At 26.8% G+C, this 16,771-nt stretch overlaps 2 protein-coding genes across 2 annotated transcripts; one reads left to right on the forward strand and one right to left on the reverse strand.

Annotated features, from left to right (window-relative positions):
• The first annotated feature begins 4,861 nt into the window (after nt 1–4,861).
• Nucleotides 4,862–9,568, forward strand: LOC112805949 (serine/threonine/tyrosine-protein kinase HT1). Its single transcript, XM_025848266.2, has 5 exons — nt 4,862–5,152; nt 6,561–6,845; nt 7,492–8,005; nt 9,025–9,167; nt 9,342–9,568. The coding sequence occupies exons 1-5, from the start codon at nt 4,874–4,876 to the stop codon at nt 9,537–9,539; spliced, it is 1,419 nt and encodes a 472-aa protein (XP_025704051.1). The 5' UTR covers nt 4,862–4,873; the 3' UTR covers nt 9,540–9,568.
• A 315-nt stretch (nt 9,569–9,883) lies between these two features.
• Nucleotides 9,884–15,541, reverse strand: LOC112697639 (thermospermine synthase ACAULIS5). Its single transcript, XM_025750895.2, has 10 exons — nt 14,937–15,541; nt 14,045–14,111; nt 13,738–13,832; nt 12,634–12,736; nt 12,374–12,462; nt 11,892–12,048; nt 11,710–11,785; nt 11,473–11,531; nt 11,228–11,364; nt 9,884–10,319 (listed from the first exon to the last, which is right to left on the reverse strand). Exons 1-10 carry the CDS (start codon nt 15,164–15,166, stop codon nt 10,241–10,243), a joined length of 1,092 nt encoding a protein of 363 aa, XP_025606680.1. The 5' UTR covers nt 15,167–15,541; the 3' UTR covers nt 9,884–10,240.
• Nucleotides 15,542–16,771: the final 1,230 nt, after the last annotated feature.

A 16,771-nucleotide genomic window follows, 5' to 3' on the forward strand; every position in this document is an offset into this window, starting at 1 on the left:
ATATGAGAATAATATAAGGTAGCTTTTATATATATGTTGCCTAATATATGAAAGTGTACCTAGGTATATGTGTGAGTGTGTAAGTAGGTGTCATAGAATGTAGCATTTGTTTTGAATGAACAAAGAGTGATTTTGCAAAAGTGAATAGGTAGATAGATAGATAGATAGGACATTGATTTTGTTCTGAAAAAAGAAATTAAAGTGAGTGGGGATTCGTTCATTCTTTTATTTGATGATGATGATGATGATGATCACCGATCAAAAACATTTCAGATTGTGATAGCAACTGACACAATCAACATAAGAGAATGAAAACCAAAGCAAAATGAGAGGCAGATCTTCGTTCCATGGGAATAGAGAAAGTGAAAATTTCAAGCTTTTGCTTTTCTTTCTTTCTTTTTGATCTTTGATTTCTTCCTATGTGGAACAAGAATTTCTTGTACTTTGTAAAATGCTTATTTATTTATTTATTCATTTAATTTACCTCCCTTGTAACTTGTAGAATCAGCTACCACCATTTCCTCTTCTGGCCACAACAACATTAATTCATGAACATTGAAGGCTTTGTCTTGAAAGAAACATCCCAATAACCCAAAAGAAATTTAAAGTTATTAGAACATCAACTAGTGTCAGAACAATTTAATTACAGAGCAAGATTCTTTTTATGTTGTTATTCAATTACACTGAAATATTGGTATGCATGAATTTTTTTTTCTCACTATTCAAATAAACTCCTAATTTTATTGGAGTGATAAATAATGGAAAATAATTTTATAAGATCCATTTTGTTAGAGACCAACTTTTTTTAACCAACAATAAACTAACAAAATAATAGATAGATAAAAAAATACTAAAAGAAGAAAGAGAAGTGTTTACATTTCAATTATTTACAGATTTCTGTATTTATACTATTTTAAATAACATTTTGTCCATTTTTTATATTTTTTTTATTAACATGCTATATGTTTGTAAGTCTTATTAATTTTCTCTTTTTTTAGGTTATTTCTTTTTTCATCTATTAGCAATTATGTTCGCCTTTATTAAAACTATTAATTTTAGTAATGATTTTGAGAGTCTCCATTTTTTTTGTTGTGTTGTAGTCATATAAAATGGACACTTATTTTTTTATTGAATAAAATATATCTATTATCTTTGGTAAAAAAATAGTTTTATAAACTTACCCAATTCTGAATTAAATTAAATAACAAATTTATTATTTTTTATCAGTATTTTAGTCATTATTCTAATTTTTTTATTTTAATAATTTAATAATATACTTTTAGTCTACATTTTTAAATATTGTTAATTATTTATTAATTAAAAATAATAAATTTTAATAGTCATTTAGTATTCTTTTATATATATATATAAAAGAATGAGACTATGTATGTATGTCTCCCAAAAGGTTAACTTTAAAGGGAGAAAGAAAAAAGAAAGAAAGAAAATAATGTCTGAAATTATGGTAGGTAGCATTGATGCTATTTTGGGTAGAAGGTAAGCAGCAGTTATTACAAGATTAAAAAAAGAAGGCAATGGAGCAGAGACATAGTGAGGAAATTAATGATGGATGAAGAAGTTAAGGTAAGGAAAGAGGCAAACACTGCAAATTTAGGGTGTCCTCTGTTTTTGGGCATTACTAGGTACATAGTACACTCACTCACTCTTCTTCAAAATCATGATCATATTCATGCCACTCTCTGTTCTTGGTAAAGTAAGCAATTATTATTATTTATAATATGGCACCTTATGCTTATGATTTAATCACAACACAACATTGTGGGGACTACCTAGCTTATGCCACGAAATTTCGGTGTTTAATGTACTAATTTGAATCATGCATACTTCACGACAAAAAACTCTATTCAAAAGCTCCATCTCATCATCATACAATAAAATATATGCGCTCTTCTATTGCATTAATATTACAATTGAAATTTTCATTTCACACTTTATGGGATCAAATGTTACACCGAAGCATTCACATTTTAAATTGTGTATGATATAAATCAAGTTCATTTCATGTATATTGATATCTCCTTCAATTATTCAGATGTTGTTGTATACAATAATGCAATAGGTGCTATTAAAGTTTAGTGCTTTATTATATACATAATGTAAGCTGCTGAACACATAAATTTAGTCATAGTTATTGGTGTACTAATCTAACTTGAGTTTGTCGAATGATTAACTTATTTCTTATTTCTCTGTTTAAATAAACGTTAGAATTCGAATATTATTTTGTGTATACAATAATTTATTATTTAATAATAAATCTTAAAATAGAATTTAAATTTATGATAAATTAATCTTCAACATGCTAAAGTTAAAAAATAATAAATTATTCACACTAAAAAAATTATATTTATTGATAAGTTGTAAAAAATTTAATCATAGATAATCTCTTAATCATTCCGTCAAATAAATAAAAAGTTTATTAAACTGTGAGATATTATTTTAACAAAATATCACAAATATCATCTTGTCTCGAACTATCACCAAAAAAAAAAAAACTATAACCAAAATATTTTTTATCTAACATTAAATATAGGGGTGTTAGGCAGCTAATATAATTAGGTCTTATTTATTGTTTGGAGGGTTTTATAATAAGGATTAAGGAGGTACCTAGATAACGTTGTAACTAACCAAAGCAGTCAAGCGTGGATCTCCAAGACTCTTTGCAAGAAAGAAAAGGTTATGGGGTCACTCACTACACTCTTTAGTCTTTTTGCTTTGTTATGTTATCTTATTAGCCAAAGCAACAAAGACAAAGACCAAGTCATATTCATTGGCGATCCCAAGGGGATTTCACTCTCCACACTTCTATTTCTATTCTATAATTACTACATTATTTAACCACTTTCCTTTCATTATTTTATATCCTACTACCAAATGATGCAAACTTATCAAAATGTATGTGAGCAACATCACCATCATTTATGCATGGGTTTTGTGCCACCCCCCAATATTAGAATTTAGAATAATCTTTCTCTTTTCAATTTTTTTTTTCTTGTGGTTAGGATGCTTCATTAACCATTTTTAATAACCTACATTAATTAGGATAAAATAACTGTTGATAAGGATATGACTTGATTTAGAGAAAGTACACTACAAGAATTTGACAAATTAGCGACGAATTTTTGTGAGAAATATTTTTTGTTATTAATCCGTCACTAACATGCGAGAAATTAGTGACGCACTAACGACAAAATTAATGAGCGGTTATAAAATATCCGAACTTGAGAAAAATGACTGATTAGCGAGAGATTTACGAGTAAGTTTGTTTCTCGCAAATTAACTTTTGTAGCTAAAAAAAGAGTAAAAAATTTTTGTAAAGATATTAAAAATTTAAAAGATGTTGATACTAAGTAAAATTAACAAAGGAAACAATGCAAGATATTAAAATTGCAAGTGTGATGATTGTAATGATTTAAGTTCACATCAGAAATAAAAAAGAGAAATAAAAAATTTATAAGATAGGGAACAAATTAATTTGAGACTTTAAAATTTTGAATTGGAGATGGTATTTTTTTATCCTTCTGGTGATGATGAAGAATTTAGGATTATACTATCTTAAAAACGTACATTTTATGCATGTTGCAAGTTGCACACTTTAACTAAGACACTAGATATATGACTTGTCTAAAATGCTCTTAAGAAAAATGATGAGAGCATGAATATACACTACCATTTATTTTAAGCAACAATGCTATAATTTAAGGGAAAAAATTGCATAGAATAATAAATCATATATATTGACGTAATTGTATATATATCTGCAAGATTTCAAGATCTTTTACGCCCATACTTTTTGAACTTCCATTTCAGATCTAGCATGGCCTAATTTTTTATTTATTTATTTGTAATGATTTCGTCTTATATTGTATATGGGCATAATGTTGATTTAATTTTCATTTTTTTATTTAAATAATAAGGTCAACCTCGGTTCTCAATTTGAGTTAGTTAGTTGGTGAGTTTAGCATCGTTCTTTTTTTGCGACTAGTTAAGTTAATTACTTGGTGAGTTTTTTTTTTTTTGCCGATAATTTAAACTCTCAAAAAGATTCAAATAAAAATTTAAGAGACTCAACTACAAAATGCAAACTTCAAGTAAGTAAATTACAAATGAATAACAAAAAAACGTAATAGGTGCCTAGCTACTTGCCAAACTAATGGATAAAAATGAAATGCGAACAAGATAGAAACTTACCTGTAGTCGACTTCACGTAAAGTTGATAACTGAGAGGCGTTAGATGATTTGATTGATTTGACTAAATTTTTATCTAACGACTCTCAACTATTAACTTCACGTGAGGTCGACTGCGCTTGAGTTTTCGCCAACAAACAAAACAAACCAAAACAAAACAAAAGCAAAGAATAGAAGATAAGAAGATTTAATTTGTAGTAAAGTCCGCTCAAATTGTGAGCCATCACCTTGAAATTTTTGTCCCATTATAGTGATAGAAGCCATAACATTTATTATAGATAGCAACGATTTTAATTCTTGGAATTTCTTGTTCTATGATCTATATATATATACTCTTGCATTTATTCCCTTGCTTATTCCTAAACCATTGCTGGATCTTGATCACTTTCCACAGTTTCGCCTTATAAAACAAAACAAAACAAGGCACATACATGAAAGCTAAGCAACCAAACTAACAAAGGTAAAAATAAATAAATAAATAAATAAACTCTTTATATAAAATAATGCATGTTCATCGCAAAATCCGTCCAAATTGTGATGCAAAACAAACAATAATTGCCACATGAATATATAAGTGACACCTTATGACTTCATTTGGGGTCCCCCCAATATTTCAATTTTGTTCACATTATCTTAATTATTAGGGTCATATAGAGAGATCATCATCATCATGAGCTTGAAGAAGAGCCCTCAAATTCGTGAGAAAGAGAAAGGAGCATTATCCCCTAGGGAATCACCATTATCATCATCATCCAAGGCAAGTTCTTCAATAAGGGACAATAATAAAAAGAAGTATGTAGAGCCACCAAGCCCTGCTTTACCTTCTGGTTGTTGCCGAGGATTCACTAATAATAATAATGTCACGATCAAGAATAATGCTACTTCTACTACTAATAATGGATCCATAGTGTCAACCTCACAACAAAATCACCAAAGACTCGAATCTAAGGTAGGTATACTTTTCCCGCATTGCATTTCTTTTATTTCATTTCATTTAACATCGAATATAATAGGGCAGAGTATATTATTTTTTGCCAATTTTGTTTAAAAAAATCAAAGTACTCTTAATATTTGATTTATTTTAATTTTGTCTCTTATATTTTTAAATTGTGTGTATCTTTTTTTTTTAATATTTAACCCGTCAAAAAAGTGATTCAAACTTTAAAATTGAGTCTATAACAAAAATGACCGATCAAATCTATCCCATTTAATTTACAGGATTTGACACGATAATTTTTTTTTTTACATAAAAACAAAATACTTAAGCTTTTTTTATATTTTAAATCAAATTTTTTAGACGTAAGAATTTACGAAATTTTTTTATAATTAATTGATTATCAAGTTATAATTTTTTTATTTTGATTAATTTGATAAAAAAAATAAATTTTTTAAAAGAAAAATTATAGTGGAAAGCAGGGTGGACGGGTCGGTTTCCGACCTTTGGGTAGGGGTGTAAGTTACCGAACTGAACCGAAATTTATCCCAAAATTGAGTCGAAATTTACAACAATCGAATAGAAAAAAAATTGATTTTTTTGGTTTTTTCTGAATTAAATCGATCGGTTCAGTTTTATTTTCGGTTGACTCGACAAAAATCGAACCGAACCGAATCGAAAAAGTGACTTAGTAATGCATTAAAATGAAAATTTTAGACTTAATAAATGTATTTATTTTATGTTTAGTTGTTGGAATGAGTTTAAATTGTGTTGAATTTGAATGTAATTTAATGTTATTTCAGTTTATTGATTGTTTTGAACATCATTTTACTGAGATTAATTTTCTGTTAGTTAGGATTTAAAAACAAAAAAACTGACCAAACCAAATCGCTTTTAATTCAATTCAATTCGGTTCGGTTGTTACACAGACAAAACAATCTGATTAGTTGGTATTTATAAAAACCGAATAAATTGGTTCGATTAGTTTTTGGTCCAAAACCAAACCAAATTGAACCGATAACACTCTTACCTTTGGGTAACATATATTGGGTCAAGTTTGATTCTCGTGTTAAATTTAGAATAAGTTATAACCAAACAAAAAGAGAAAGAAAAGGTATAGTGTTCCTTGTGGGTCTTTATAAATAGACTAGCCCTAAGCCCATTAAGTTCAAACTTTAACACTCTTGATTGCTCCTTGGGAATAGGGCTTCACTTTTGGGTCTGGGCCAGGTTGGTGGCCTGGGTCCCTGACCAAAAACAAAAGAAATACAATTATTTGAACATTTTTGACATGATATCTTAGAGAAAATTTAACGTACGCTCTAGGAGAAATTGAACCACCTATACACTTGTTATAATTCGTAATAATTAAAATTTATATAAAAACCAAGACTTTAAAGTAATAATAATAATAACTGATTAGGTGGCAGATTTAGAAAAGGAAGTACAAAAGCAAGCAGAACTAAGAGTAATGTACAGGAAAAGAATGGAAAGGACACAAGACTACTTGAGATATTGCCTTCAAATAGCACAAGAGAATGGAATGTTGGACCTTATTGTTAAACAACCTCCTCTCTCTGATGCTTTAAGCTCATCCTCCATTATTGCAAGCCCTCAAGTTCAAATCCCCACTACTACTACCACTACTCATCTTGCTCGTATCATAGATCAAGCCAAAATCAATGGATGGTATATTGATCCTATTGAGGTTAGTATTTCATTTTGCTATAAAAAAATGTTAGGGTTATTAAAATTTATTGTTTTTTACCATCATTTAGTTATTTATTGATTTTTTTTAATCTAGTTCTTTTAATTTAGTAATCTACAACATATTTTATCTCATATTTTTAAATATTAATAGTTAAAGGATGGCCAAAAATAATAAATTTCAATAGTCCACTCAAAATAAATATTTTTATATTATAATAAAAATTTAATTTTAATATAATGACACACACATTTTTTAGGGTCTAATTGTATTTATTCTTTTAATTTGAATTATCATTCAAATAACTGACCTGAAAGGTAGTTATATTTATTAATAGTGTACAATATAATCGGGTGTATATAATACTTTACAATTAATAGTACATTAAAATTAAAATCGGATACGTACTTATTATAAAATATTTTGGCAGTGACAACGAGATTAATGAAAATTTGAATATAAAAAAATTTAGAGAGCAACTTAATATAAGTCAACTCAAATCAATTCTTTGTATTTTTAATTTTAAAATTTAAAAAATTAAAATAATAAAAAAATTGTATATAATAGACTTCCAATTTAACTAGTTAACTCTAATTGGCTACGCTCCTAATTAGTTTCCTTATACTTAACCTGCTTATTTACATAGATTGAGTTGCAAGAGAAAATTGGGGAAGGAAGCACCGCAGACATATACAAGGGAAGATGGCGAGGATTTCAAGTGGCAGTGAAATGCATATCGCCAGAGTTCTTCCACACAAACCAAAACGGCGTCGTTTTCTTCGTTCAAGAACTCGAAACCCTCTCCAAACAACGCCATAGATTTGTTCTTCAGCTAATGGGTGCGTGCTTGGACCCTCCCCAACAAGCATGGATTGTAACCGAGTACTTAACCACGAATCTAAAAGAGTATCTGCATGGGCCTGGCAATACAAGAAGCAAAGAGAGAGTGGTGCCACTCTCACCCTTTAGAGAGAGGATTGTCATGGCATTGGAGATTGCACAAGCCATGCAATATTTGCATCGCCAGAACCCTAAGATTATTCACCGTGATCTCAAACCTAGTAATATTTTTTTAGACGATGCGTTGCATGTTAGGGTTGCGGATTTCGGTCATGCCAGATTCTTAGGCGATCAGGAGATGGCTCTCACTGGAGAAACAGGTCATAATATAGCAATTTCATTTTCACAATATATTTGCATAACTTATCATAAAATTTTACATAACAAAAAAGGAAACAAGTTATCCAATAAACTTATTTTTTCAATGATATTGTCTCTAATGTCAAAATTAATTGTCTAATATTAATATATAAAAAAAAACAGACAGAATTTACTTTATTTAATATTTAGGATAAAGTATTAAATTAGTCTCCTATATTTAGATGTATTTCTGTTTTGATTCTTAAGGTTTAAAGTATTTTATTTGAATTTAAAAAAATTTTATTTAGCTTTAATGTAGTCCCACTTTGAGGTCAAAGTTAAATAATTAACGGAATGTCCTACATGACAATAGAACAAGAACAAGGTTGATAATATAGAGAACAAGTACAAGCTCCAAAGGCACAAAATTAATCATGGATGTATCAATATATTTATTTATCATTCTCCTTAGTTCTATAGAAAATATTTTATTTAAATTGAAAGAAAAATGATAAATAAATGTATTGATGCATCTATAGTTGATTTTGTGCCTCTAGAGTTTGTACTTGTTCTCCAGATTATCGACTTTGTTCTTGTACTATTTTCATATAGAACATTCCGTTAATTATTTAATTTTGACCTCTGGTGGAACTATATTGAAGTTAAATAAAACTTTTTTGGATTCAAATAGAACACTTTAAACTTTAAGGACCAAAATAAAATTATACCCAAATATAAGAGACCAATTTAATACTTTACCCTAAAATTTTTTACCTCTAATAACAATTAATAAATACTAAATAAGATAGGTTCTGTCTTTTTTCTTGTCTTTTTAACATTATCATAAATTAAAGGACCTCATATTAATAATTTTTTTAAAGTTATATACCAAGACCAAATTTGATAATATTGACATAATTTTAGTGGGCACCATATAATTAGTCTTTTTTTAAAATGTGCATTTGAGCCTAAAATATAAATATACTTCTTTCATCCATAATGATACTGTTTTTAATTTATATATGTTTATTATGGTTAGGAACATATGTGTACATGGCACCAGAGGTGATCCGATGTGAACCTTACAATGAAAAATGTGATGTATACAGTTTTGGAATCATACTCAATGAGCTTCTAACTGGAAACCATCCATACATTGAGACAGAATATGGTCCCACCAAGGTATAATAATAATCACATCACATTAATAATCTTGAGTTAATTTTTGTTCTTATGATATATTACAGTATTACAATCACATCTATGGTTTATATAACCAATAATTAAGTTGTTAGACGCTAATTATGTCAATTAGCATAGTGAAACGATGGTAGTGTTTGTTGATTTTATTATTAGATTGCAATGGGAGTTGTGGAGGATAAGCTGAGGCCAATGCTTCCATGTGATGATGATTCTAACCTAATGGAAGACCTAATTGACCTTATTAACCTTTGCTGGCATGCAAACCCATCAACAAGACCATCTTTTGAAGCTATCACACGTACCCTTGAAATTTATGTGAAGAAGCTCTATCAAACTATATCAACTCTTTAATTAATTAATTAATTAAGTATTCATTATTATTAGGTATACTTAATAAGTGCACATTGATGATGTAATAATAATTCACTAAAAAACTAATAACTCACACACTTTGAAAGAGGATTTGAGGGTATAGAGCAAGTGATTTGAGAATGAGAATTTTTATATTTTTACTATTTTTATTTTTAAAATATTGGGCAGGTATTTTTACTTTGCCCTAAAAGATCTATATTTTATGGTTTATTATGATCTACCAATTCCTGAAATTTGTACTAAAATTAGTTGAGTTAATTAATTTTATGTATCATCACTTTTGAGTCCAAGTATTAAAGTAGGAGCATTGTGTTGAAGTTTAATTGAAACAAATTCCAAACTATTGATTGATATTTGTTGTGCTTATTGATTTGAATTTTGAGCCCTTCAACCTTTGTAAATCTGTACAAGCAAATTCTTACATACTCTAACACTAATGAACACATGCATTATTATTATTGCATGTATTACAAAAATTGAATGTTGGCTCGGATCAACTTTACAATGCGTTTGGTTTGAGTAAAAATGGGAGAGAATTATCGACATGAAATTTATTTGTGAAAATTTTCTCTCATCTTTACTCTAATAGACTAATACAAACACACGCTAAAGTTAAATTTAGACTAATGCAGTATTTGAAAGAGTATGCAAGGATTTCCCTATATTTATAGTTCCAAACTTTAGAGACGATAAGCCACACCATGCCCAGGAATAAATCTAGCATTTTCTTCTGTGTACACGTGACTTTCGTTCTTCAACCTGCGCCACCCATTAAATTATTGTCAAATCTCATAATTCGATATATTTTAGGTTAAATCAATTCGATGGTTGCTATCATTTTTCTAAATTTATAAATAAATTTTTTATATTTTGAAAATTTTTTATTAGATCTCTATTAGTTTTATATTTGTAATTAGATTTTTTTTAACAGTAAACGTTACAAAAATATTTTTTTTCCATCTTATATCACATTATAACAAAAATTATTTTTAGTCTTTTAGTGATTAACTACTGTACGACTTATTAATTTATATTTTTACGGTAATTATATATTTTTTGTGACCATTAAAAATATTTTTACTGGCATTAAATAATTGTTGTTAGAATTTTTCAGCGACAAAATATAAGACGGTTAATGTCTAATTATCAATAATATATTAGCAATTATTTTTATTGTCGCTAAAAATAAAATAAATAGCTGCTAAAAACTGATTTTCTAATAGTGTCACTAGTGAATATGCTAAATATATTCTGTTAAGTTAAAGATTTTTGTAATAATAAGATGTGATATAAATTTAAAATTAGTATAAGAACTCAATAATTAAAAATTTTAAAGTGTAGAAATTCAATTATAAATTTAATAAAATTATAAATATTAATAGAGTAATTTAACCTTGTATTTTAATTTTCAACATTAAGCTATATATGTAGTTTTTTTAACTATTATATAAAAAGATAGACAAAAAACAGTTTGAATACTTTGATTTTTTGAACACGTAAAATCATAGATTATATACTGAAAAATATTAGAAAGTCAATATTTTTAACCAACACTTTATTTTTATACTATTAAACTGGTTTCAGAGTTTAGTATTTAAAATTTAGAGTGTTAACTAAGTAATAACAAAAAAAAAAGGAGGAATTTTATTAAGAAGGAATGAACTTACGATTGTGAAACAGTCTTATTCATGGTAGCAGCTGATTGGAACCAAGCACCATTTAGATAAAGCAATTCTCCATCTATCCTTGCTTTGATTCTTTTGTCCATTTCCTCAGCACCAATTGATAATGGTTCATCAGAAGCCTAAATTGAATTAGCATATATGATCATGTAATAAAGAAGATTGATTCATTATTAATTACAATTACAATTAATTAGAAAAATAAGCATAGTTTTTTAATTTTCACATACCATAACCCATCCCCATGTATCAGCAAAAGATGGTACATGAGTGGAATATACCATCACATCTACAAAGGATAAGAAAAAAAATTGTATTAAGTTTAATGAAAATAATATCTTTAATAATAATAATAATAATAATAATAATAATAATAATAATAATAATAATAATAATAATAATAAATAGCTATAAAAAGATTGACCCTCTGAAAAAATAAAAAAGGGTCTTAAATTGGATCATCTTACAGTTGAAGACCTGTTTGATTGTGTTATATATGGAAGTGAAGACCTCCTTGTGTGTGAATATACCTGCTGGTCCAGCCTGCACAAAATAGTACAATATTTTTTATTTTTAAAATATAAACTTATTATTTAGAAAGAACATTATCTTATGAAATCTTATATGTTTAATAATCATAATAATTTACCTGGGTGACAAAAATGCCATGATCATTGAGCTTGGGCTTCAAGATTTTCTCATAAAAGGATTTGGTGTAGAGTTGATAGCAAGGCCCATCTTCAAGTGGGTCAGCCAAATCTCCAACAATCACATCATACTTTTCCTTTCTCTTCTCCAACTCAGCCCTTAAAATGCAAAATTCATAGTCAAATTTTTTATAAGAAATATAGCAGAATTTATTATTTTTAATTATTATTTTTAGTTATTAAATTATTTTTTTAATTTAATAATTTAATAATATATTTTTAACCATATTTTTAAATATTAATAACTAATTGCTGACCAAAAATAATATATTCTGTTAGTTTTTTAGTATTTTTTTCATTTCTTTTAACACGGAAATATTTTATAAAAACACTTTTAGTCATCAAACTAATTCTCTTAGTTTAATAATCTAACAATATATTTTTAGCGACACTTTTACATTCTTTTTCAATTATATATACTTACTTGGCATCATTGATGACAAGGTCAAGCTTCCTGTGATAAAATGTCTCCCTATTCACAGTCAAATATTTCCTACAGAAATCTACCACCTCCTACAACAATTCAGAAAAAAATTATTTATAATGAATTAATAATGCACCATGCTTTCAATATCTACATCATATATAGTTATTGTTATGAATTTTTTTTTCTTTTAAATTGTCACCCTATCCATATATAAAAACTTTTTAAATTTTATGGATAGCTAGGATGTAGAAAGTAACCTGGTCTATGTCGCACATGACAACTTTGTCTATTGTCTTATGTTTGAGAGCTTCCCTAGCAGCAGAACCTTCACCTCCTCCCATAATAAACACCTTTTTGGGGCTGCCACAATAAAAAATTTTATTTATTTTATTGTGATAAATTATGATATGTGTATTTGTCATTTTTTTTCAAAGATATATGATCAACTGAATTATCATTTGCTATTAAATAAATCATAATATTCTATTGAATAATAGATAGTAAATAAGTTGATACAACATCTCATAAAAATAATTACAACAAACATTTCAATATTTTGTCTCTTCATATTAGTCAAAGGCTAGAGTTCACCAAAAGCAAAAACCCAATCAAGCCCACCAATAGAAGCATATATAAAGCATGTGAAATATTTGTGATCTTGCAACTAACAATTTTTTAAAACGAATATGAAGTCAGTGTCGCCTAGTTAATGATTTTAGTATAAACATTTTTGACAGAGTTTATGAAATCAAATCAATCTACTTATCACTTTCTTTGAACTATAAAAGCTTAAATAAATTATACAAGTTTTTTAGGTAGCGTTTGAAAAAGAGACTGAAACTGAGACTGAAATAAGTCTCAGTATTGTATTTGATGTAAAATGAGAAGTAGAGACTGAAATAAGAATGAAGTTATAATTTAATTTGCACAAAAGGTAAAGTTGGTATTAATTAATTGAAATGGAAATATTTTAAATATAAAATAGTATTAAAGTTTCAGTCTTCGTCCCAAAAAATTTCAGTTCCTTGTATTTTCATTTTTTAAAAGTACTAAAATACTGAAATTTTGAGAACAAAGACTGAAATTTTAGTACCAATTTTTGGACCAATAAATATAATACTAAATCTCAGTCTTTCAGTCTTTATCTCAATATTTGAAATCAAACGCTATCTTAGTAGTTTAGGTATTTTCTACAAATTTAATTTGTCTGCTCAAATTTTAAGAATTACATTACTCCTAAATGCAAATCTTAGGCATATTTTATAGCATATAATACTTCAAGAAGATCTAAAAGGAGAAAAATCATTGATGACCAAAAAATGGTTTTCATAAAAAAAATTATACATAATATTAATACTTACTTGGGGTGGCATAAAAGGGAGGGATGAATCAAGCATTCATGATAAATAAACTCATCTGATTCAGCACTCTGCATCTTTCCATCAATCATCAAAGCCTATTCACAATATAAATGGAAAGAATAACATTATTTAAACATAATATAAGTGTATAAAAAGATTTTTTGCAACAGAATATGAGCTATCATAAAATCTAATAATAATATAATTGGTATTGATACAGAGTAAACGAAATTACATGTTCAAAAATTATTAAATAATTATAACATAGATATATAACTAGAATAGAAGAGGGAAAAAAAATTCAAACCTTTCCAAAACGCTTTGTATCCAAAAGAGCTATGTCTTGGTACTTGCTAACCCCTTTGTGGAGGACCCTGTTGAAGATTAAAAAAAAAATGGTTGATGAAGTTACTTGAAACTAAAATTACTTTCAAACAATAAAGAAAATACTAAAAATGATTGTAAAATCTTTATTCGTTTTACTATTATAATGTACTAAACCTAAATTTTAATATAAAGTCTATTAGACTCTAGCTATTTCTAATTCAGATATATTCGATTTATTATAAAATTTTATAATTTAATTCTTATTAGTTATTATTTTTTAGAAGAAAATGTAATAATCCTAAAATATATACTTTAGAATATTTCATAATTCTTCATCAAACATCAATCAGAAAAATAAAAATTCTAAAAAATCACCATAACAAAAATCATTTTGTGACAATAACATAATGGCTACTATCTATCTTATTTAGCTTATGCTTTTGAAGCAATAATCATATATTTGTCATTATTATTATATATTATAATGCCAATTATATATTTTTTACGACCATTAAAAAGGTTTTTATCGGCAATTATATAATTGCCACTAAACATTTTTAGCAATAAAGTATAAAACGGCCAATGTCTAATTGCCGGCAAATATATTTGCGATTATTTTTATCGACGCTAAAAATAAAATAAGTGCCTTTTAAAAGTGATTTGTATAGTAGCGAATATTGTATTTGTTAAAAGCTAATTAAAATAATCTAATTAAAAATTTGATAAAATTATAAGAAAAAAACATAATTAAACCTTATATTTACTAGATAAAAAGTAACAGTGACATATACTAGAGAACGAAAGAAGTATATATATATATATATTGATTTGGAGTGTGCATTAGAGAGTAAATTAGATAAAAGATTACGAACCTATTGAGTTTGAAGGACCATTTGAGATCATCATCAATGACTTCCTCATACCATGATGAGGAATCATAGTTACCATTACTTCCATTCTGTTGATTTTCAGGGCCAAACCTTGAGAATTCATGGTGGTTATTATTATTATTATGAAGAATACCATTGCCATGGGTTTGTTGAGTTTCATGGCAAAATTTTGAAAAACCATTAACATAGAGAAGTTGAGGAGCCTCACCCATGTTTAATTGATTTTGCAAAAAAGAGATTCAGAGAAAAATATATGATATAGTCTAAGAATGTATGTATTTATTGTAGTGATGGAAATTGTTATTGGGGTGTGCCAATAGTGGGATGCACTCTCCTTTTATAGCTACTCCATGATGAATAAAATTAAATTATGAAAATTATGAATATTATTTATGAATATTTTAATAGCATGATCCACTAGCTATAGTATATGGAATTAGTGGCGACATAAGTAATTATTCTGTTACCGACAATCATACCAATGTCACATTAATGCACCCTCCAAATTCAGCATTTGGACCTCACCAACCAGTATCTGCCCTTTGCAATAGCCAAAATTATTGCACTTAAACTATCATTAGACCATCTCCAGTAGGGAACTCATCTCAGTCCCTATTTATGGCCCACTTGTCATAAAAAGTGACTCCACATCAGATTTTGCGTCATAACCAATAAATAGGAACTCAATGAATCTCTCTCTTCTCCATTAGAAGGAACTAACTTTAATCCCTATTGTGATTCCACCTAATTAATTAATTAAATAATTAAAATTAATATAATAATTATTATTTTTTAATAATATTATTTAAATTTATAAATTCAAAATAATTCAATATTATAAAATATTAAAATAAATAACTTAAATTTGATTAGTATTTTAAATTTTATAAATAAAAATAAATAATTTAACTAAAAATTATTTTATAATATATAAAAATTAAATTTATTTTTTATGTAAAATAAATTTAATTAATTATGATTTAATATAACAATATAAATAATATTTGATATTGATTTAACATAATTATTTATATTAATTATAATTTAATATAACTAATTATTAAATAATTAATATAAATAATTAATTAAATAGATATATAAGTATTTAATATATATTTAATATATTTTTTTTTATTAACTTATCACATGGCATGATTTTATTGGTTGTTGTAAGTCCCTGCTTAGAGGGACTCTCAACCTTGATCCCCGTGAAGAGCCCTCTTTTCCTTTTCACTCCAATGGTAATTGAGTCCTCATATGTCAAAAAAGGAACTCTATTTCTTAGCATTGGAGTTGCTCTTATGCAACTTAATTAAATGTTACACTCTTCTTTTAGTGTGCACTTTAAGTAGTAACCTATTACAAAGTAAAAATGCAATTTCATAGAACTTTACTCAATGTGTATTAGTTTCATTTTAATAATTGATGACAAAAACCTTAAATCATTTTTAATATTTTTTATTTTTGAATTTTATAAAAAAATAATAAAAATAAAAAATATTAAGAATATAAAAAGAATAAAAATACAAACTAAACCCATCTTTAGCTTACTAATATTGGGAGTTTCAAAATATCTAACTACTTAAAGATTGGCTTTGTTAAACTTCGTCTTATGATCATATACAAAGTAGAAATTGAAAGTATTTTTTAAAAAGAAAAACTTACATTTAAACTAAAAAATATGTCTAAACAATTTTTAATTTCAACTTTTAAGTTTTAAAGGTCAATTTTTTTTCAATAAAATAAATCTTCCAAACAAGTGTTATTAACTACCAAAAAATATAAAATTTTAAATGTTGGAGAAAACCTAATATTTT

This window comes from Arachis hypogaea, chromosome 16 (assembly GCF_003086295.3).
Source record: "Arachis hypogaea cultivar Tifrunner chromosome 16, arahy.Tifrunner.gnm2.J5K5, whole genome shotgun sequence".
Classification (NCBI taxonomy): Eukaryota; Viridiplantae; Streptophyta; class Magnoliopsida; order Fabales; family Fabaceae; genus Arachis; species Arachis hypogaea.